Genomic DNA, 23,608 nt, shown 5'->3' with positions numbered 1-23,608 from the left:
TGGAAGTGGCTTCCGTCACGCTGTATGGGGAAAGGTACACGTGTCGACACAACAAGCTTTCGTCGGATCATTTTTGATAATTTTGTTTTGTGGGGTGTATTTATGTCAACTGCGTTCAGCATATATTGTATGCATGGGTGGTCCTTCCGCACCACCGCAGATTGATTTTGGAGGTCCATTTGATCAGCTGTCCGTGGCAGTCACCTCTGCTGAGCTCCTCTGCGAGTGTGGTGTGGGACGGCATAGCCCCAAAGTTTTAGAGGTCCAAAATTTTAAAAACTTTAGATCATTAATATATTAATCTTCCTGTTCGGTACGACCTCATTATGCTAGTTTTTTTACTCTCTCCGTCCCAAAATAAATGACTCAAGATTGTACTAACTTTTTACTAAAATTAGTATAAAGTTGAGTCACTTATTTTGGGATGGAGGGAGTATAACAATACAAATATCTTAGACGTAGCTTCAGCTCAACCGGGGAGCATTAATATTTTTTTAAACCGCAAACTGTAGAACAATAGTTCTACGGTATCATTTTATAAAATAATAAAGGTATGTTATATGGGGCGAGTAAAGAAAGAAACACTAGTGCAAAAACCCTATATAAAATTTTACTACTAGCAGCCCCAGAAAACAGGATGTTGCCGCTAATTTTACTAACTACCAACAGCGTCCAAGAAAAAAAAGAACACTGCAGACGTGAAAGAAGTAGCGGCGTTCGTACAAAAGGAGCATTGCAAGGTTGGTACATGAAGTCACCCACTACAGCAGCGTGTGGTGCTTGGAGGAAAGTTGCTACTTGGATGTCTAAGCGACTGAGTACTGACTTGCATGTGGGTCTTACAAGCTGACGTCGGTTAGTTGTCTTGGATGCTGCTAACAGGTACTCTCTCCGTAAACTAATATAAGAGCATTTAGATTACTATTTTAGTTATCTAAACACTCTTATATTAGTTTACAGGAGTACTAAAAACTAGCATAGTTTACTTGCCCTACACGCTGCTAATGTTTGCGCCCTGTAGGCATTGGGCCGGCCCAACGATCTGTTTGGCGAGAGTCTGTCTGACACGGACTGCATATCGCTTGAGATCGAGATATATAGATGGAAGCCCTCTGAAGATTTCAGATCGATTGAGATCGAAAAAAAACCTAGTCGATGGCCAAGACGCAGCAGCCGCCGTGGGTGGTACAATTCAACGGGACAAGCAAACCCGCCCTCTTCGCGCCGTTCGACGGATGCGTCCGCTGGGACGATCACGAGACGCCGGACGTGCCGTTTCTGCAAGGGAAACGATGCCTCGGCCTCGACGGAGACTGGTCGCTCATGGTCGACGAGCAAAGCAAGGAGTGCTTCCTCGTGAGCTTTGCTGATACTCCGTTGCTGTCGGCCCCCGGCGTAATCGCTCTCCCGCCGCTCCCCGTGGACGCGCCAGAGTTGTACCTATGGTTCGGCTGCGCGCTCTCGGCGCAAACGCCGCCTGACTGTACGGTCGTGCTCGACTTCGTCAGGGAGAGGTACCTTCTCCACTGCCGCCCCGGCGACCCCGAGTGGTCCCGTCTCCCCGTGGAGCTCGTTGAGGTGAACGACCAGTTCGACGGCCCCATAACCCGTGGCCACCAGGGGAAGGTGTACGCGACGTCCATGCTATCCTTCGTGGCCCTTGACGTGTCCGGCCCGGCGCCGGTGGTCGAGAGGATGGACATGACGCCCCCGCCGCGGTGCCCAGTGCACGCTGAGTACAAGTGCTACCCGGTGCCGTGTCCTGATGGCGAGCTATTCTTGGTGCGCTGCTGCCTCTTTGGGTGCCCGGAAGAGGTGGTGGATGTGAAGGTTTTCCGATGGAACGATGAAGATGATTCGTGGGAGACGGTCGAAACTATTGGGGACAAAACGTTCTTTGTAGGCAGGTTTACTTTTGCGGTCCCGTCGGCCACTGAAGCGGGAACCCAACCCAACTGCATCCATGTGCTGCGCAAAGTTTGCGGTGTATTTGGTATCTATACCGTTTCGCTTGATGATATGACCATTTGTCTTAGCATTGTCGAGGGATGTGATGATGATAATGATGACGGTGAGGATCAAGTTTTCTGGGCTCTTCCCACTAGGTCAGTTCAATTCCACTCGCTCGATTTGAACAAGTATTACTGTAGGAATACTAGTATGTGTGCTGTTGATGAATGCGATGATTTAATGTCTCTCTCTCTATATATGTATATGTTATTTGCAGCTTTGGTCTGGAAGCAGCACGAATTATCAACACTTCTGATAATGTCTCCAGTGAAATAAGTCTGTACATGATTATATTACTGATAAATTTACTGGGTTGAGTACGCTAGTTTAACATGTATACCTTGGCAGGTGATGCATACAAGAATTGAACATTGCTGCGGAGAGCAAGAAACAGAGGACATGACGATGAGTACCGCGGCCTCTCCAGAGGAGAGGCATTGGTGTGACCTCCATACCGACTTGTTGCAGTTACTAGCACACAAGATTTCATTCATCGATTTCCTACACCAGAAAGCTGTGTGCAAGCAGTGGAACTCCATTAAGATCCCGATCCAGCATGCAAAAGTCTCTCCATTGCTCATGCAACTCGACCAGCAGGAAGGAACAAGGAGGATCTTCTCGAGATCTTTGATCCGGTGAGCGAGAAGAAGTATAGCATCAGGGTAAACATCCCTGTTTCAGGTCTGGAATCTCAAGGATCACAGTTACTACATTTCACAAAGAACGGCTGGGTCATCGTGTCGAGAGCCGGCGACCACATGCTCTTCCTAGTGAATCCATTCAAGAATTATCCTGATGGCGGCCATGTGATCGTATTCCACCTCTGAAAGTCCCTGTCCTCAAAGGATTGTCGTTTTCTTCAGTGCCGGGTTCTCCGGACTTCGTGGTCCTCGCCGCAGGAACTAACCCAAGCGGCCAAGTTACCATCATACGAACATGGCGAATGGGAGATGAAAATTGGAAGAAAGAATGCATTGGCGATTATGACGTGCCCTTCTTCATGGCATCTCACAACCCCTTTTTCCTGGACGGACTCTTCTATTTTCTGGACATCAATGGCAGGCTTGGAGTCGTGGACCCGAACAAGGACGAAATGGAATGGAACCTCATGGAAAAGCCGGATCAACCAATACGTGGAAGCGATGAGGTGCATTCTGGGGAATGGGACTATAGCTATCTGGTGGAGTGGAAGCAGGAGCTGATCACCATTGTCAGAGATAATGGCGATGATGGGTCCATCAAAATGTTCAAGCTGGATCGGTCTCGGATGGTTTGGTCAGAGTTGGAAGGGTTGGAGGGCGCGGCCATGTTTTGGGATAGGAAGAATGCTTTAATTGTTGTGCCACCCGTCGAAGAAGATTTATGTAACAAGGTGTTCCTACCAAACTATAACGAGACCAACGGTGGTGGCAGGAAGCAGGCGTTCTACTCATTCCAAGAGCAATGCTACTACCCTTCCTTTTATGCCAAGGAGTCCATGAACGCTATATGGTTCTAGCCAGACCTGGACGTACTTACGATAACTGACCAGTAGTGCATGTTATTTCCTTGTTGATCGAGATCCTAGCCAAGAGTTCTTGGAAACTCCATAACATAAGCACCTATGGAAGATGCACTGTATAGGGCCTAAACATTTTTATCCTGAAACAACTACAAAGTAGAGTTATGGATGCCGGTATCTTCGGATGCTTAAAATTGGACTTACTTTTATATATGCCTTTTTCAGATATTGGCCGTATACACACATGACACTCAAAATCCCTCTCCTGCATATATGCACCAGGTACAGCTGTACAGACCATCAAGCGGCAGTTGAAAAGAGGATTTTGCCCTTGGTCATACCTTGCGATGATTTAACCAAATGATATTGGTGTAAGTTTTGATGATTTAGTGAAATGATGTTTCTGCAGTTTCTATTCCAGAATTTTGGCATGAATACGAACAAATGTTTGATTTAATTATAACTAGTTAATTGCATGTGCGTTGAACAAGGGCATATAATATTAATGATACTAATGTTTGTATTTCTCCAAAAGTTATTTCACAGTTATCTCTCCTTCAGAATTGTCAAACAATAACAACAATGTAGAAGAAATTTGAGTAAATGATTTAGTGATAACAAGAACTTGATGCACCATTTATCACTCCTTGGCTTTACTGCCTCATAAATATTAGTTTCATAAAAACCTTCATCTGACTATGGACTGGGACAAAAAGGCCATATTCTCATATCATTGAGCTTCAGCTATGGACACGAGGTAACATGCAATGGCAAAACAAAAAAAGTTTTATCTACGAGCACATGACAAGTCAATTTGGAAAAACAACCTTCCTGCCAATTTCATCCATCTAAGAGACCTAAGAGTTACTGTGTGTGCACCAGGTGGTGTGGCCGGGCACCCACAGTTCCTCAACGTCCGCGTGCAGAAGGAGCCCACGCGGAGGTAGCGCGATGATCTCCAGCCGCCCCACGCACTGCAGGTCGCCTGACGCATCCATCAAAGTCGTCCTTCCTCCTCGCCCGACGTGTCCATCGGGGCCGTCCTTGGAGCAGAGGGGGAGATGAGAGAGAGAGCAGAAATTTTACTCCGGACCGTTTTGATGAAGTATATTTAGGGAAATGGTTGGGGCCGGAGTATAACTTTTTCTCCCTTACGGCGGATTGGGGATCGGTTATGTGTGAATTAGAGGAGTAAAACCGACTTTGTACTCCTCTAACGCCGGATAGGGGGTCGGTTGGAAATGCCCTTACCCATACATGTGCACATAGAAGTACATTCTAGTACTCCCTCCATTCTATAATATAGCGCATATAAAATAAGTGTTTTAGACACAGTTTTTCTAAAAGAATGACAAATCAAAAACCGTTTCCTGTTCATTATAAATATGAGCCTAAACACCATTAGAGTACCATGTTAGCCACCATTTGACTCGGATGGGTAGATCCATAGATGTGAGGTAATCGGACACTAAGAGGGTTGTAAACTTGTGTGAATTGGATTACTGAGATCCAGGTTAATTAGTACTCCCTCCGTCGCAGAATATGAGAACGTTTTTGACACTACACTAGCTAGTGTTAAAAACGTTTTTATATTTTATGACGGAGGGAGTAATATATAACCATTTCCCCCGCAAAAAAGAACACTACTGGAGTAGCAGAGATGTTTGCATGCGGAAAAAAAAACTTTAAGAACAGAACTTAATACCCAAAGGAGCACTACCAGTCCTGCCTTTAATCGAACCACCTGTACCACGCCAGGCGCCATGTCAAACACCTTACGTATCAGCTAGAGACACCTTGGCATTCCCTGTTCTACAAAGATGAACATCACACGGAGACAATGGCGAATCCAGGAAAAAAGGTCACACGTCGATTATTCCTTCTTCTCTCTCGTGCCCGCGTCGCCCTCCCGCGGGCAACCGGCCGCGCGTCGCGCCTCCTCCCTCCAGGCTCCCCCCTCCCTTCTTCCTTCTCGCCGCCGGCGCCGGCGCCCGCGGCCGGCTTGGCCCTGCCGTCGCCACTGGCGGCGGCCTCCTGGCCCTTCCCCTCCCAGTCGCTCTCCTGCGCGGGCGGAGCGGCTCCGGGGGGTGCATCTAGGCGGCGGCGGTCTGGCGGGGCGGCGGGGCTCCGTGGCGCATGCAGGCGAGCAATTGAGCGGTGGCGTCACCGTTGGCGGCGGGGCGGCGGGATCTGGCGTCGTCCGCTCGGCCCAGACCTGGGCCCTTCGGGCCCCATCTGGGCCTGGGCGGACCGGCGGTGGGGATGGCTCTGGTGTGGCTTCTGGGAGGTGGGGGAGATGCGACGCGTGGCTGGGTGCCGGCGGCGACGATGCCGGCCTGCTGCATCGCGGCCGGCGGGGCTTAACGGGCCTGCTTCGGGCCTGGCTGGGCCAGGGGTGGCCCGGCATGCCCCGCTGCCGCGTCCGGACGGCTACCACGATAGTGCCGGAGGCACGGGCCTCCCGCACGACGGCGGTGGAGATGGTTCCCTCCCGCTCGGCGTCGATGTTGCTGCTCCCGTCATGGTGAGCTTCTCTCCGGTCCTCTTGGCCTCGTGGTGGTGTTCGTAGTGAGGCGGCGTGGGTGGCGGCGCTACTGCGTTGGCGCATGGTGTTGGGCGACGGTTTGGCGGTCGGTTCCGTTCGGTTGGGCGGTTGGGGTTGGAATGCGGGAGAAATCCCTGTCGGCTTCGGCCCCGACGCGGTGACACCTACGGGTGCCACCATTCCTCCCTGGAGGGTGTCAGTGGTATCCACCCCGCCCCCCACACCTCCCTCCGCATGCCCGGGGAAACCCGAGGACTCGTCCGGGCAGCAGCGTCGTCGGCATCGCATCCCTTCTTGGAGGTCCTGCTTGGTACGCGACAGATCGAAGCCTCGGTCTGTGGTGTTTTGTTTCCGGTGGGCGCCGCGGTGGCGGGTCATCCGCGTTTTGCCAAGCTGCCGTGGTTGGCATTGTTTCTTCTTCTTCTTCTCTTGGTGTGTTGTGCTGCTCGCCACAGCGTTATCTGTACTCGGTGTTAGTTGCTTTGGAATACAAAGCGAGGGAAACCCTTTTTCGATAATTCAGGAAAAAAAATGAAGGGTGGGCTCAAAGTTAAGGGCGAGAAACGAAACGTCATTTTGAAGAGAAAAAACATTATCTCCTAGTCCTTTGTTGAATAAACTAATATTTTGCCAGAATACTACTAAAAATATGGATTGTTTACAGGTATTTTCTGAAAATATCAAATTTCGAATGGAAATTTAAATCTGTCTAGCCAAATAGTTGTTATCTCGCATTCCCCTTTATTGAAACAAGCTCAGACTTTCCTAGATTATTATTGGAAACATGTAGTATTTGCTGGATGTTTTTTTAATATGAAAATTTGAACCAAATTCTGAAATTGTTTAGCAAAATACAACCACTATCTCTGAATACCTTTTCTTCAAATAAGCTAAAAAAATCAGATTGCTACTGAAAACATGTACGTAGTATTTACTGTAATTGTTCTGAATTTTTTGAAAATCAAATTGAACTTTATATTGGTATTGCCCATTTAAACAGACAAAATTTGGTATAGCGATGCCCGATGTGTGAGTGTGCCTCATCTCGCACTCATGTGTGCCTACTCGATGTGTTTTCCGCTACTTGCCTGTGTACTGTTGGTGTTGTTTGCTGAAGCCTCAGATCGAGAGATTGGGTTGCTGGGTTGGACGAAGTGTAGTACTATAATAAAAAAAATGTATTTTTGAGGGTAGGCTAGAGCCTGTTGAAGCCTCTCTACTGGACTCGCCACTGCACGGAGACAAAATTCAGAATAGGCATGTTTGGTACCAACTTCATCAAGAAATGAATCAACATGCTAACATTTATCTTCTGGCCACATTAAGATGTAGATGTAGATGTATATTTCAGTATAAAATACAAAAAAAATGTAATAATTAAGTCCCCAAAGTAGTTTATAATGACAAGTATACACAAAAGAGACCATTGCAAATTCAACAAGTGCTTTCTTGCTCCTAGTACTCCCTGGGCTATGAGATGTCCTTTTGCTCCATGTACCGATGACTGGGTTATCATTGTAGGGACCAATGGGGTGATGTTCAGTTCAGGTATTATGTTTAGCCGGTGTTCTATTATACTCCCTCTGTAAACTAATATAACATGTTTTAGAAACTTGTGCCAAATCTCTAAAATGTCATATACGAGTTTACACAAATAGTATATTTGAATGGATTTGCTAATTATCATCTGAATGAGAATTAGCAATGACCCAATCAGGAAGGCTATAGGAACTGATTCAACGTTGAGATACTCAGCACTGATTACGGTTGCAACCCTCGCCGTTGCATGCCTCTGCCCTGTCCTACCCTCACCTTGGGACAACCTCCAGTTCAGCCATGCCGTCCCTCGCCTCCGGTGCTCCTGTCAAAAAGCCTTGCCCTCCCTCCGTTTATGAATAAGTGTACATCTAGCTTTTGTCGTAAGTTAAACTTTTAAAACTTTAACCAACTTTATAAAAAAAAGTAGCAACATTTATGGCGATAAATTAGTATCACTAGATTCATTTTTAAATGTATTTTCATACTATACCAATTTGATGTCATATATGCTACTATTCTTTTAAAAAAAGTTAGTCAAAATTATAAAACTTTGGCTTAGAACAAATGGTAGAAGTATACTTATTCGCGGACGGAGGAAATAAGTAATAAATATAATTATAGGGACACAACTACCCATTTTTGTGAATTGTGCAGCTATAATAGTCAGAAAGACTTGACACCAAAAAGCTAAAGGAACCACATCTCTACTTACTACTCCCTCCGTTCCTAAATATAAGTCTTTTTAGACATTTCAAATGAACCATAACATATAGATGTATCTAGACATATTTTAAAGTGTAGATTCAGTCATTTTGCTCCGTATGCAGTCACTTGTTGGAATCTCTAAAAAGACTTATATTTGGGAACGGAGGGAGTATTAAATAATCAAACAAGAATTTTCTTAAATGCATCCCATAATTAGTCCCACAACACCGCAAAACCAATCAGCACCACACAATTAGGCCCATAATTTTTAATCTAACAGTCATAATTAATCTAATACCACTACAGTGTGCACTTAGCAATTTTCGATGGCTGACCGTACTCCACCACCGTTCACGTCCCGCTTCTGCACAGGCATCCCCATAATTACGCGAGGCACGAAAAACGAAATCACTAGCCCTCACATAATCACGCAACCATCTCCTATAACCACGAACCCTTAGATAAAATTCAAAAAGAAAATTACTCATCCCCGCGGTCCCCCCTGCCGCCGCCATGCCACCCAGGGTGCAGGAGCCGCCGCACCCCGGCCTCGTGCTGCCCGCAGCATGCCGCGCCGCCGCGTGACGAGGGAGCAGGAGCCGCCGTGACCTCGGCATCCTGTCGTGCCGCGCGCCGCGCCGCCGAGGGAGCAGGAGCCCCCGTCGCCCTTCACCGCGTCCTCCGCCTCCCTCACTCTGTCGCCGCAAGCTGCCTCACCGACTGGATCCGCTCGATTTGGACAAGCCGCTACCACATCCCTCAAGGGAACTGGACTGCGTGTAATCCGCCTCCGCCATGCCCCACTACTCGCATGGCGTCCACTGCCTGGAAGCAACCACCGCCGGTCCACTCCACGCGCGGATGCGCCAACCTTAACACCATCTCCATCCACTTGACGATGTACTCATAGCGTGGACTCTAGCCATGATCGAGATGTCTCACCACCTCAGGTTATTATGTTCATCAAGGTAGGCTACTTTAGGTACCCTGAGTTGTTGTTTTCCCCGTTTAGGCTAATGATGTTCATAGAAGACGCAACTCTAAATAGTTTTGCTTTATGTATGACTACATCTACAATACAAGCTTTATTTGGGTAGTATATTTATTTGATTGAGTCGATGTGATCTGGAGGTGTGCTCAGTTTTATGTTAGCAATTTAGCATTTTCAGGTTTGATCCGAGTGTACCTGGAGGTGTGCCAAAGTCTGAAGCATCGCCGCCGTTGCTTCTTCGTGCACCACAGATGCTCATCGACATGCAATGTTTTTTTCGTGTCGGGGGTGATGAAGCCATGTACCTAGGGTAGGGGCATGAACCTGTCCAAGGAGCCCTACCCTAGGACATCCCTAGGAGAAGTCACCTTTCAATCGACTTGAAGGTATCCCACTCGACGGATTCAAGACACTCGACCAGAAAGCTATCACTCGACCATGAAGCCAACCACTCGACCGCCAGGAGACCTATAGTTACTCCGCAGGCAAACGGCCAGCTGTTAAGTAGTCTTTATGGTCATTATAGCACTTTATTAGGGGCGTTACCAGTAACGCCCGACCTTAAATGTACCTGAAAACCCTGCATTACTGAGGGCAGGAGGGGGCCGGCGAACTCTATATAAGCCACCCCCCTCCTCAGGATGGAGGGTTCGCACCCCTGTTATTCACACACCAGTAATCCAGTCGACCGCCTCCGGGCACCGAGACGTAGGGCTGTTACTTCCTCCGTGAAGGGCCTGAACTCGTACATCTTGGTGTGTTTACAACTTCCCAATAGCTGAGATCTAGCCTCTCCATACATACCCCCCTACATCACTGTCAGAGTTAGAACCACGACAGTTGGCGCCCACCGTGGGGCGGGAATCTTAGCGCCTGATTGGAGAAGTTGCGATTTTTCCGATCCCTTTGATCATGGTTTCGTGCGGAGTTTTGGTGGAGGGCCGCGAGATCCGCCTTGGCGCGCTCACGTTCATCACCGACGACTCCACCTGGCTTCAGGAGGCGCCACTCGACATCGACGCGCTCCCCGTTCGTGGTGCGACGCATTTCCGCGCATGCATTCGTGGCGTCCTCCTGCGGCAGCCGTCGACCCAGTATCGGTCGGCCCCCGTATCGTCTCCCCACTCTGTCTCCCACCGGCGCAAGCGCTCCGGTCGGTCGAGACTTCAGAGGTGGGTGAGGCATGCCGTGGCTCGCCAGTCGGCCGCCCCGCAAGTCGCGGCAAACGAGCCCGACGAATCCCTCTGCGGCCTGTTCGACCTGTCGACTGGCTCTGCGGAGACCGCATCCGAGTGCGACAGCAGCGACCCAGCGGCTGAGATCCTGGCGGTCGATGGAACGCACAGTACTCCCGGTTTCCCTCGCACTGATGGAGCGCGGGTGGGGGCGACCCGTCGCGTCCCCACGATGAGTATCTCCCCGAACCTCTCATGTCATTACAGCGAGAGGAGCTTCGCCGCCGGAACACGGACGCACTCCGCACTCCTATTGTCGGAGAGTCCCCCGAGGCCCGGGCCTTGGAGGACGCGCGCTTGGCTAATTTGGCCGAGCGCACTCGACTGGAAAATCTCCAGGGAGCACTCGACGAGCAAGCGCGTCAGCGAGCTCCCGAGTCTAGTCGACGCCAGCTCTTCCCGCCGACGCAGGTATACCGAACCCCAGTTCAAAATTTGGCCGCCGCGGCTCGTATAGCAGAATCGATTCAGCCCTCCCAGTCGGAGGCTGGCAGGGGCTTGTTACAGATCAGAGCGTTGCTCCGGGCGGCGGGAAACTAGAATTCCGCTGTTTCTCAGTCGTGGAATAGGATCCACAGTCGATCCGTTGCAACAGATACAGTCCAGTCGGCTCACAGCCCGCGGTCGCCCCCGAGGCGTGAGGGACATGGCGACCGGCATGATTAGTACAGAAGGAATGAGCGGTATGATCACCGATCCGATTGTGATGATCGACGTCGAGTGCCAACCCCTCCCCCGAGGAGTGGGTCGTATGCGCCTCGACATCGAGATGACAGGCGCCCTCATAGCGTTGGGCAGAGGATTCCCGTTGACCCCAGGGACCCAGGCTTTGACGCGAGATCTGTCCTTGTTCAAGGCTTGGTCGACAGGAACAGGGCTCATCGGGAAGGCCAGAATAGAGATGCGCCCGCCAGCAGCAGAATACGTGTTTCAGGGCCAGAGTGTTTCAGTCGAGCCATCAGGGCCGCGGTGATTCCTCCCAACTTTCGGTTGGCGACTGGAGTCAGCAAGTTCACCGGTGAGTCTAAGCCTGACACTTGGCTCGAAGATTACCGAGTGGCTGTACAGATCGGCGGTGGCAATAATGAGGTGGCTATGAAGCATTTGCCTCTCCTGTTAGAGGGCTCGGCCAGAGCGTGGCTGAATCAGTTAGCACCCAGCAGCATCTACACTTGGGAGGATCTCTCTCGAGTGTTTGTCACAACCTTTGAGGGAACATGCAAGCGACCCGCAGGCCTTACGGAATTGCGGTCTTGCATGCAGAAGTCGAGTGAAACTCTGAGGGATTACATCCAGAACTGGATCACTTTGCATCACACAGTTGAGAACGTACCGGATCACCAAGCAGTTTATGCCTTTAAAGAAGGCGTCAAGAACAGAGAGTTGAACCTGAAGTTCGGTCGGACCGGAGAAATGTCCCTGAATCGGATGATGGAAATTGCCACCAAATACGCTAATGGAGAAGATGAAGATGACTCCGGAGTGGCAAGCAGAAAGCAGTCGCCCAGGAAACCGGAGGTAATTCCAGTCGGAAGGAGAAGCGGAAGGCCGAGCCAGCCGCCCCTGGGGAGGCCCTGGCCGCAACCCAGGGAAATTTCAAGGGAAAACCCAAAGGCCCATGGAAGCCCAAGAAAGTCAAGGATCAAGATGGAAATGATGTTTTGGATCTGCCATGTCACATCCACACCAAGAAAGATGAGGAGGGTAATTTTATTTACCCAAAGCATACCACTCGACAGTGTCGGCTCCTGATCCAGCAGTTTCAGGGCAAACAGTCCAAAGATAAGGAAAAAGAGTCGGACAGAGTTGAGGACAAGGAAGATAGTAACGATGGATACCCCCAAATCAATTCCACCCTGATGATTTTTGCTGATGTCGAAAGCAAAAGTCGACTAAAAGTCATTAATCGTGAGGTGAATATGGTTGCTCCGGCAACACCCAGTTATCTGAAGTGGTCTCAGACTGCCATCACATTCGACCAGTCTGATCACCCTACGCACATTGCCACCCCTGGGAGGCAAGCTTTGGTGGTCGACCCAGTTGTCGAAGGCACTCGACTGACCAAAGTCCTGATGGATGGTGGCAGTGGCCTGAACATATTGTATGCTGAAACATTGAAAGGAATGGGCATTCCGATGTCCAGGCTCAGTACCAGTAACATGAGCTTCCACGGAGTCATCCCTGGAAAGAAAGCCGAATCACTCGGCCAGATCGCTCTTGATGTGGTTTTTGGTGATTCGAAGAATTACCGCAAGGAAAAGTTAACATTTGAGGTTGTGGACTTCCAAAGTGCTTATCATGCTATTCTGGGCCGGCCAGCTTATGCACGCTTCATGGCTCGACCATGCTACGTGTATCTCAAGTTGAAGATGCCCGGCCCCAAAGGTGTGATCACCGTTACCGGCAATCGGAAGAAAGCAGAAGAGTGTTTTCAGAAAGGATCAAAGATTGCTGATGCTCAGATGGCAGTTGTTGAGCTACAAGAGTACCAGAAGACTGCTGATCCGAGTGAATTGTTACGAGCCAAGAAGCCTGCTTCAGAATCTGCTTTTCAGTCGTCCGGTGAAACTAAGCTAGCTCACATTCACCCGACCGACCCCGACGCTGCTCCGACTCACATCTCGACAACGCTCGACTCCAAATAGGAAGAAGCGCTCATCCAGTTCCTCCGTGAGAACTGGTACGTCTTCGCATGGAAGCCTTCTGACATGCCTGGAGTTCCCAGGGGGCTGGCTGAGCACCGTCTACGAGTCGACCCGAAGTTCAAGCCTGTGAAAGAACATCTTCGACGGTCCGCCGTCCAGAAAAGGAAAGCTATTGGCGAGGAGGTGGCTCGGCTCTTAGCAGCGGAGTTCATCCGAGAGATTTACCACTCCGAGTGGCTCGCCAATGTTGTCATGGTCCCCAAAAAGGACAAGTCACTTCGCATGTGCATTGACTTTAAACACATCAATTGGGCCTGCCCGAAAGATCATTTCCCCCTCCCCCGCATCGACCAGGTAGTGGACTCGACCGCGGGGTGTGAGCGTTTGTCTTTTCTAGATGCTTATTCAGGGTACCATCAAATCCGTCTGTATGGACCCGACGAGATCAAAACGGCTTTCATCACCCCATTTGGGTGCTTCTGTTATGTCACCATGCCCTTCGGCCTCAAGAATGCTGGAGCCATGTTCATGAGGATGATTCAGAAGTGTTTACTCACTCAGATCAGTCGGAACGTAGAAGCATACATGGATGATATTGTGGTTAAGTCACGGAAAGGTTCCGACCTACTGACTGACCTTGCCGAAACCTTTGCTAACCTCAGGGGATACGATATCAAGCTCAATCCATCAAAGTGCACATTCGGAGTTCCAGGTGGAAAGTTACTCGGTTTTCTCATTTCCGAACGAGGAATCGACGCCAATCCCGAGAAAATTGGCACCATACTCCGGATGAAGCGCCCTGTGCGTGTACACGATGTCCAGAAACTTACAGGTTGCTTGGCCGCTCTAAGTCGATTCATTTATCGTCTCGGTGAAAAGGCGTTGCCTCTTTACCGACTGATGAAGAAGTCTGACAAGTTCGAGTGGACTCCAAAAGCTGACGCAGCGTTTGCAGAGCTCAAAACTCTGCTCTCCACCCAGCCGGTGCTTGCTGCCCCAATCAGTAAAGAGCCTCTGCTGCTGTACATTGCGGCCACGGGACAAGTTGTCAGTACAGTACTCACGGTCGAGCGGGAAGAAGAAGGAAAGGCCTTCGGAGTTCAGCGTCCAGTATATTATGTGTCTGAAGTTTTGACCCCTTCGAAGCAAAGATATCCCCATTACCAGAAGCTTGTATATGGGATCTACATGACCATGAAGAAGGTTGCACACTACTTCTCTGACCATTCCATTATAGTCGTCAGCGACGCTCCGCTGTCAGAGATCTTGCACAACAGAGATGCAACTGGTCGAGTGGCTAAGTGGGCGATTGAACTCCTCCCCCTAGATATCAAGTTTGAAGCAAAGAAGGCTATCAAGTCCCAAGCAATTGCAGATTTCGTCGCCGAGTGGATTGAACAGCAACTCCCGACTCAAGTTCACTCGGAGCACTGGACCATGTTCTTCGATGGATCTAAGATGCTGAACAGTTCCGGTGCTGGGGTAGTATTGGTCTCCCCCCGAGGAGATAAGCTCAGATACGTTCTCCAGATTCACTTGGATTCCTCCAACACTGAAGCAGAATATGAAGCACTCTTGTACGGGTTGTGTCATGGAATTGTCACGTCGGATGTCCTTAGAGTCAGGACTTAGTCGCGAGGCCAACGCATCTATGTGGTAGCTTGAGAGGGGTTGATCGAGACGAGAGATGCAACACGCAAGACGAGGATTTAGACAGCTTCGGGCCCCGGGAAACATCATCCGGTAAAAACCCTACATGCTGTTTGAGGCTAGGTCTCATTATCATCACGAGGGAGTCACTGTAAACCGGCTCTCCTCTAGTTCTGTCTAGCCCTAGAGATTGTTTCTTGCTTGTAGCTTGTCCCTCTTTGGGGAGCCCTGCCCCTCCTTATATATGTTGAAGGGGCGGGTTACATGTGGAGTCCTATTAGGATTAGGACTAGTCTCCCTTCTAATACAAACCGGATACAAGTCCGGGTCTTCCTTGTAAAGTAAATATTCCTCATGCCTTTTCTCTTAAACCGGCCCACCATAGCATGATCCGGCCTTCCATAAACCGCCCGTTGGGCCACCGGGTCTTGTCGCTCCTCTGACCCGCCTGCCGGATTACCGATGAACCGTAAACCGTCATGTCCAAGTGGGTTGCAGTGAATCGCCAAACTCTAGCCGGGTCATACATCCGGCGGTTTATACCGCGGGGTATATCCCCGACATTAGCCCCCAGTTTAATTTGGATTCATCCATGTTAAACTGATCTGCAACAAGAACAAATTTGTCGGGTTGTGCTCCGGTTTAAATATACTTGTAAGCCGGCACTTGATCATCCTTAAATCCTTGTCATTTCTTCCTTCCAAGTTAATAACCATCTTCATAATCAATTTGCTTGCAGAAGATATTTGTAAATAAAGAATCCATTTGAATCGGCCTTCAATGCTTTGACTCGACAAAAATATTAGTCTCTGAAATATTCAACTGATATCCAGCCGGCTTGAAGATGTAAAACTTGCCGGTTTATGATTACCACCATTGTCTGGTTATAAAAACTGATAATTCCGGGTCATGATTGTTGCCAACACCGGTTCATGATTGTTGCTAATGCCGGTTCATGATTATTGATGACGCCGGGTTACAGACACAGGGTCATAATGATTGGTGACGCCGGGTTAATCCAGTTTGCTCAAAACAGAGAATTTGAAAATAGCTCTTCGATAATAATATAATACCTGTAGCCCCCAAGAGCCGGGTCATTATGCAATAATGAGCAGGGACTTTGTAGGTATAATCATGTAGATTTGAGCAATGATGTGTAGCCCCCAAGGGCCGACTCAGTAAGATAATATTGAGCTGGGACTTTAATATATACTTCAATGAAAATAACATCATATGATGTAACCCTCATCATGGGACTTGAATCCACGTCCACAAGGTTAAGAGCCTTGTGCTTTACCAACTGAGCAGTGGACTCTTCAATATAATGAATAAAAAGCTTTGTACCTTCAACTGTTGACAGGAGCAATTGGTAGCCCCCAAGGGCCGACTCATTATAATGTGATGAATCGGTTCTTCAATAATATGAGCAGAAAATTACTTTGCATTAGCCCCCAAGTGTCATGGTGCATGCTTGCAACGACATGAGACTTGCATGTAATCTCAATTTGAATAATGTAGCCCCCAAGTGCCGGGTCGTGAGCCTGCAGCGACTCGGGACTATTCCTTCCATTGTAGAATAAATCATATCCTTTGATAAAATAATAACTGTTGCGCTAAAACGACTTTGAAAACTCAATAATACCGGTTACTAATAATATAAAAATCCAGCCATGTTGGCTATTCAAGATAATATAATCCGGTATGAAAAATTCATCCAATATCATAATGAAAATTCAGCCAAATTTGGCTATTTGAATAATATAACCCAATCATTTATAAGCGCATGATTCCAATGGCGCAATCCAAATATATACTGGCGACGTATAGTCCAAAGCCAGGCCGGTTTAATAAACTCCGGATAATTTCCCATCATATACTGGCAACTTATCGTCTTAAAGCCAGGCCGGTTTAATAAACACCGAATAATTTATCATCATGCTTTATTCAACCTGTCTCTGCATACAACAAGTTTAAAGTGTCCTGGCGGTTTACCGCCGGACGGGTCATAATGCCCAACATATAACCCAGGTTTATAACCAAGGCTGCACTTAAGAATAATCAATGAAATATATCATACCTGTGATATTGAATCACATCATTGGTTTACCAATTTTTTGTAGTAAGAGTGATAACCCCAATCTTGAGTAATGATAACTCCTTTCATACTGTGCCGGTTGATGATAAACCGTACCGGGTTGTGATAAACACCGGTTTAACCATATATAATACTGGCGACTCGTAGTCAAACCAGACCGGGCTGATAGTCTCCGGATTATAACTTGATCCTGTATTGACAACTTGTAATTGAAAGTCAAGCCGGGTTGATAAACACCGGTTTACTCCATAATAGGATGGTAACAGAAAATCAAACCGGGCGGATGGCCTCCGGATTAAGATTTGACCGTGTTCCGTCAATTTGTAATTGACAGTTGAACCGGATTAAAATGTTGTCGGTTTAAAAAACGCAACAAAAATCAAATAACAGTTATGAAAAAATATGGAAGCAAAGGCAATGATAAAACCATTTGCAAAAAGAGGCTTTACTAAGCCGATCAGATGGTGTTACCATGGTCAGACACGACCAAGCTCCCAATAAGGTGTAGCTATGGTTCAAGTCAGCCAGGTCCCCAAATGATTCGTGGCATATATGCCAGATCAAGAGGCGTGGCAATGGTTCGGGTTCGACCAAGCCCCCAAGTGATTTTGTGGCCTTAGGCCGACCAAGAGGCGTGACTGGTTCAGACTTGACCATGTCCCCAAGTGATCTGGTGGCTGTCGCCTATCAAAAGGTGTCGCGTTGGTTCGGACACGACCAAGGCCCCCAGTGATGTTATGGCACTAGGCCGATCAAGAGGCGTGGCTATGGTTCGGATACGACCAAGCCCCCAAGTGACCAATAATATGATAAGCCAATAAGGCATGATACCCATGTTTGGACCGCGCATCATGGCAGCAAGTCTTCTTTGGCACCCTTTAACTTTTTGCAAGAAATAAATCCTTCTTGAATCGGGATTTTGAACCGGATATTGAGAGCTTCAAGGATTTGTGGGAGACATCTTTCCCTTGAACCGGATTGTAAACCGGAATCTTCATTTTCAGCCGGAAATTTTCTGATGGCCTTTCAACTCGAACTTGCGAGAAGTTAATTCCTTTTTGAACCGGACATTTTTAAACCGGATTTGAGAGTTTGAGAACTTTGTGGGAGAATATATTTCCCTTGAACCGGATTGTAAACTGGATACTTGAGAGCTTCAGTGAGACTGACTTCCCTTGAGCCGGATTTTAAACCGGAATCCTTTCTGATGATCCGGAACTTCTTCACTGAGCCGGGATTTTGTAACTGTTATATACTTTCTAAGACAGAAATTTTCCGACAGCTTTTAAATTTTCATAACAGTAGCCTCCGGGACCGGGTTATCTTTCCCTCCATCGTCCTGGGTTTTTAACTTTGCTGAAACTGGCAAGATTTGCTGAGTTATGTCATCGTAGCCCCCAAGTCTCAAAGGTGACTCGAGGAGTTGGCTTGAGATTCTCCATGTTCGACCGTGATATAAACCGGCATAACTTGTATAACATTGGTGTTGATAGCACGATGTGAATCCACAGAAGGTTGTGATGACTGCGGCGGGTTATAAATGATCCCGTATGAGCCATGTCAGCAACTCGGCCAATGGCTCCTTCCATCTAGCGATTTGAAGGTAACCAAACTATAGTGGCGGCGACTTGTGCGCCTGCCCATTGAACCATCCGGTGTAGACGGCGATTGATAGTATATGACAATTTGCCTCCATTTTGAAAGAAAACCGGGCTACCCCAGCTGTGACTTGCTCATGCAGACAGGTGCAGCCTGGTATGTTGATGTGGACCAGGCCGCAATAAATGGACGGTAGAGACATCCACAATATTAGAGGTGGCTTGGACAGATGAACCGGCCACGGTGTTGTAAACCGATGCGGATGAGCAAGTTGTCCTCCTTGTTGTAAACCGGTGTGGTCATAAAGAACGGCCAGTGCATTGTAAACCGGCGCGGTCGCAAGAGACGGCCATGGCGTTGTAAGCCGGTGCAGGAGTCCGTTGAGTAACGACGACCACCTGCGCCAACAGATGTTGGCGTGTCTCCACCTCCGCGGTATGATATCATTTTTTATCGTAAATAATTTGCCCTGCATAAACAATATTGCAGACCAAGGCAAAGATAAACTTGTTCTTTGACAAAAACAACATGTGATAATAAAAACAAACTTGGATGGATATCACTTGATGCGTCAGGCCAGTAGTTATCCATCACGGAGTTGATGATCACCGTGGTGAAGCTAAAATTAATCATGGGTGAACCGGCCGTGGCGTCGTAAGCCGGTGTGGACGGGCGAGTCAGCTGGCGCGTCTGATGTAAACTGGACCACGACACGCGTGCCCATGAAGCCATGTGGCACCGCTGAACGTGCATCCGCAGTATGACACCACCCTTTTTCTTTTAATAGTCGTCCTGCATAAAAAATATTACAGAACGAAGTGATTGTTTTTTGACAAAAAACGATATGCGCTAATAAAACAAATCTGGATGGATGTCACCTGGTGCATTGGTACGACAGATGATCCTAAGCAATGTCCGTAGATAACCTCTGTTCTTCTTAATAGCGCAGGACTAATCCGCATGTCCTCCCACCAAGCAGGTGCCCCCAGGCGGAGGTGGCAAGCCGGCAAGTCGATGTGGGGTTGTACGTATTTTCCTCCAGCCCGTAGTGACTCGGCAGAGGCTGCGGCCACACAGCCGTAGTACCAAGACCCGTCAGCGGAGATGGAGGTCCCGATGCAGTGCAAGATGGAGGAGGTTTGACGGAGCAACTTAGCAGCGGATTCACATGGAACGGCTCAACGTGGAGATCAGCAGAGATGTCAGGAAATCATCCCCAGGAAACCGAACCACATAGTAACTACTCCATGTGGAGTATCACGTGTAGTATAGCTTTGTCTTTTGACGATATAAAATATCAACGGCCGGTCGATCATCTGGGACTTAATCTCCTTTTTCTTTTATTTTGTTATATGATCCTGTCGCACTGTTTACTTTCAACAGTAGGCCATGCGGACAAGCACACACAGGCTAGGACTCCCATCGGGACTTGATGCTTGTGATCCATGATTAGTAGTATCAGCAAACACGCTTGATCTCCCCGGGAGCAGCAACAACAACTTGACGAAAACGGCTTCACTTGTTGACAGGGCTGCAGCGATAGTGCGTCCAGTCCTTCCGCCTCGCGGCGTCCGTGCCTGCAGTGACCGGAGTCAGCGTCTTCCATGGCAGTGCAGGGTATGTGCATGGCTTGTGGTAGAGCCGGATTGAAAGTTCTGGCAGATATGGCGCGGCAACAGCCGGTAGAGGAGAGTCACGGGATCGACTTAAGGTGGCGACTCCACGGCCGCGACTAATAGCAGCGGATGTCTGAACCGGTCAGCGCTGGGCCGGCAGGTTGTGGCAGTGCGGCAGCATAGTGATTTGACAGAGAGAGGCTCGGGCATGCCGAGCCAGCCGGAGTGACGGGCGGCTCACGGAGGAGCAACGGGCTTTGGCAGAAACAAGTCCGGGTGGTGGACCGATTTTGCACAGCGACATAATTGGACTCGTCTTGTCCACTTGCCGACTCGGCTTTTGCATCAGATGTCCTAATTGAATATCAACCAGGACCTATTGACCGGTCACGCGTGGAGGCACAACAGTAGAGTCGGATTCGTCGGATCACCGACGCGTGCGACAATTTCACGCGATCCTTCTCGATCTCAAGCGACATGTGGCGGCTCAAGACATCTGCGCTGTCCCTCGCCGGATTATCTGGTGCAATCCGTCCCTGCCGGCTCTTGCTTCACCCGCAAACTTATGAATTTCTCGATCCCTGAGAAAGATCCCTTCAAGAACTCAACACCATCGTGCGCAGGCCCCACGGTGGGCGCCAACTGTCGTGGAATTGTCACGTCAGATGTCCTTAGAGTCAGGACTTAGTCGCGAGGCCAACGCATCTATGTGGTAGCTTGAGAGGGGTTGATCGGGACGAGAGACGCAACACGCAAGACGAGGATTTAGACAGCTTCGGGCCCCGGGAAACATCATCCGGTAAAAACCCTACATGCTGTTTGAGGCTAGGTCTCATTATCATCACGAGGGAGTCACCGTAAACCGGCTCTCCTCTAGTTCTGTCTAGCCCTAGAGATTGTTTCTTGCTTGTAGCTTGTCCCTCTTTGGGGAGCCCTGCCCCTCCTTATATATGTTGAAGGGGCAGGTTACATGTGGAGTCCTATTAGGATTAGGACTAGTCTCCCTTCTAATACAAACCGGATACAAGTCCCGGTCTTCCTTGTAAAGTAAATATTCCTCATGCTTTTTCTCTTAAACCGGCCCACCATAGCATGATCCGGCCTTCCATAAACCGCCCGTTGGGCCACCGGGTCTTGTCGCTCCTCTGACCCGCCTGCCGGATTACCGATTAACCGTAAACCGCCATGTCCAAGTGGGTTGCCAGTGAATCGCCAAACTCTAGCCGGGTCATACATCCGGCGGTTTATACCACGGGGTATATCCCCGACAGGTTGCGCATGGCCATTTCACTCGGCGTCCGACGCCTCATGGTCTACGGCGACTCAGATTTGGTGGTTAATCAGGTGATGAAGGAGTGGGACGTCAGAAGCCCAGCTATGACTGGCTATTGCAACGCAGTAAGAAAGTTAGAAAAGAAATTCGAGGGGTTAGAGCTTCATCACATCCCCCGACTGAAAAATCAAGCAGCAGATGATCTGGCAAAGATAGGCTCCAAGAGAGAAGCCATTCCCAGCAATGTGTTTTTGGAGCACATCCGCTCGCCGTCAGTCCAGGAGGATCCCTTCGCAGAAGAAGCCCCGCAACCGAAAAGTGCCACAGACCCGATTGAAGTCGAAATTCCTGCTGTGGTCGACCTAGTCATGGAGGTCTTGGCTATCACTCCTGACTGGACGGTACCATAAATCACGTATATCTTGAGTAAAGAACTCCCGGAGGACGAGGAAGAGGCTCGACAGATCGTCCGCCGATCCAAGGCCTTCACAGTCATAAAGGGACAGTTGTATAGGGAAAGCGCGACTGGAATCGGTCAGAAATGCATAACACCAGAAGAGGGTCAGATGATCCTTAATGATATCCACTCGGGGACCTGTGGTCACCATGCGTCCTCTCGGACCATTGTGGCTAAAGCATACCGAGCAGGATTTTACTGGCCAAGAGCAAATGAGATGGCAAAAGAGATAGTCGACAAGTGTGGAGGTTGCCAGTTCTACTCCAACATGTCACACAAGCCTGCATCAGCCCTGAAGACCATTCCACTCGTCTGGCCCTTTGCTGTCTGGGGACTGGACATGGTCGGTCCACTGAGAATAGGCAGGAGCGGATTCACGCATGTGCTTGTGGCAGTCGACAAGTTTACCAAATGGATTGAAGCTAAGCCTATCAAGAATCCTGATGCTTGCACTGCTATCAGTTTCGTCAGAGGGCTAACATTCAGATATGGAGTCCCGCATAGCATCATCACTGACAATGGGTCAAACTTTGATTCGGACAAGTTCAGAGCTTTTTGCGCCTCTCAAGGCACTCGAGTCGACTACGCATCGGTCGCCCATCCCCAGTCGAATGGACAAGCTGAAAGAGCAAATGGTCTGATTCTCAAAGGACTAAAGCCTCGACTAATGCGTGATCTCAAGCACGCGGCAAGTGCTTGGGTCGATGAGCTTCCGTCAGTTCTATGGGGATTGAGGACCACCCCGAACCGGTCGACTGGAAGAACTTGATTCTTTCTGGTTTATGGAGCCGAAGCAGTTCTGCCAAGTGATCTTCTTCACAACGCACCCCGAGTCGAACTTTATATCGAAGATGAAGCAGAACAAGCCCGGCAAGACGCAGTCGACCTCCTAGAAGAAGAAAGAGAGATGGCCATGATCAGATCGACCATTTATCAGCAAGACTTGCGTTGATTCCACGCCAGGAATGTCAAGAGTCGAGCCTTCCAAGAAGGGGATTTGGTCCTCCGAGTGGATCAGCAGAAACCACACAAGCTTGCTCCTACTTGGGAAGGCCCCTTCATCATCACCAGAGTCCTCCACAATGGAGTGTATCACCTCTACAATGTTGATCACCAGATCGACAAGCCATGAGCTTGGAATGCGGAACTACTCCGCCCCTTTTACACTTGAGTTCTCCCTTGGACAGGATGTAATAAGAAAAAAAAATTCCCGCAGTTCATTTTTATCAAAGACAAGAGTGTTCCAATAATTGCTGTCACTTTTGTTTGCGTGCAAAATCCCTCAGTGAGTGACTTAGCTGCGAATCCGTTTCGCCTAAGTTTGAAAAATCCTACCGAGTGGAGAGCCAGACTCCCACTCGGGGGCTTAGCTGCAGCCCAGTGCTTGCCTAAGTGTTTAAAATCCTACCGAGTGGAGAGCAAACCTCCCACTCGGGGGCTTAGCTGCAGTCCAGCACTCGCCTAAGTTCGAAAAAATCCTACCGAGTGGAGAGCAAACCTCCCACTCGGGGGCTTAGCTGCAGTCCAGCACTCGCCTAAGTTTGAAAAAATCCTACCGAGTGGAGAGCGATCCTCCCACTCGGGGGCTTAGCTACAGTCCAGCACTCGCCTAAGTTCTCTCACTTAGAGACTTAGCTACAGTCCGGCACTTGCCTAAGTTTAAAAAATCCTACCGAGTGGAGAGCAAACCTCCCACTCGAGGGCTTAGCTGCAGTCCAGCACTCGCCTAAGTTCTCTCACTTAGAGA

At 49.0% G+C, this 23,608-nt stretch overlaps 1 protein-coding gene across 1 annotated transcript; it reads left to right on the top strand.

The window, feature by feature from the left end:
* The first annotated feature begins 1,144 nt into the window (after window positions 1-1,144).
* On the top strand, window positions 1,145-3,998 carry LOC123184673 (uncharacterized). Its single transcript, XM_044596755.1, has 2 exons — window positions 1,145-2,286; window positions 2,359-3,998. Exon 1 carries the CDS (start codon window positions 1,156-1,158, stop codon window positions 2,284-2,286), a length of 1,131 nt encoding a protein of 376 aa, XP_044452690.1. The 5' UTR covers window positions 1,145-1,155; the 3' UTR covers window positions 2,359-3,998.
* Window positions 3,999-23,608: the final 19,610 nt, after the last annotated feature.

Source organism: Triticum aestivum, chromosome 2A, assembly GCF_018294505.1.
Source record: "Triticum aestivum cultivar Chinese Spring chromosome 2A, IWGSC CS RefSeq v2.1, whole genome shotgun sequence".
NCBI classification, from domain to species: domain Eukaryota; kingdom Viridiplantae; phylum Streptophyta; class Magnoliopsida; order Poales; family Poaceae; genus Triticum; species Triticum aestivum.
Note: the sequence above shows the minus strand (reverse complement) of the source record. Positions and strands in the feature narration are given on the sequence as shown.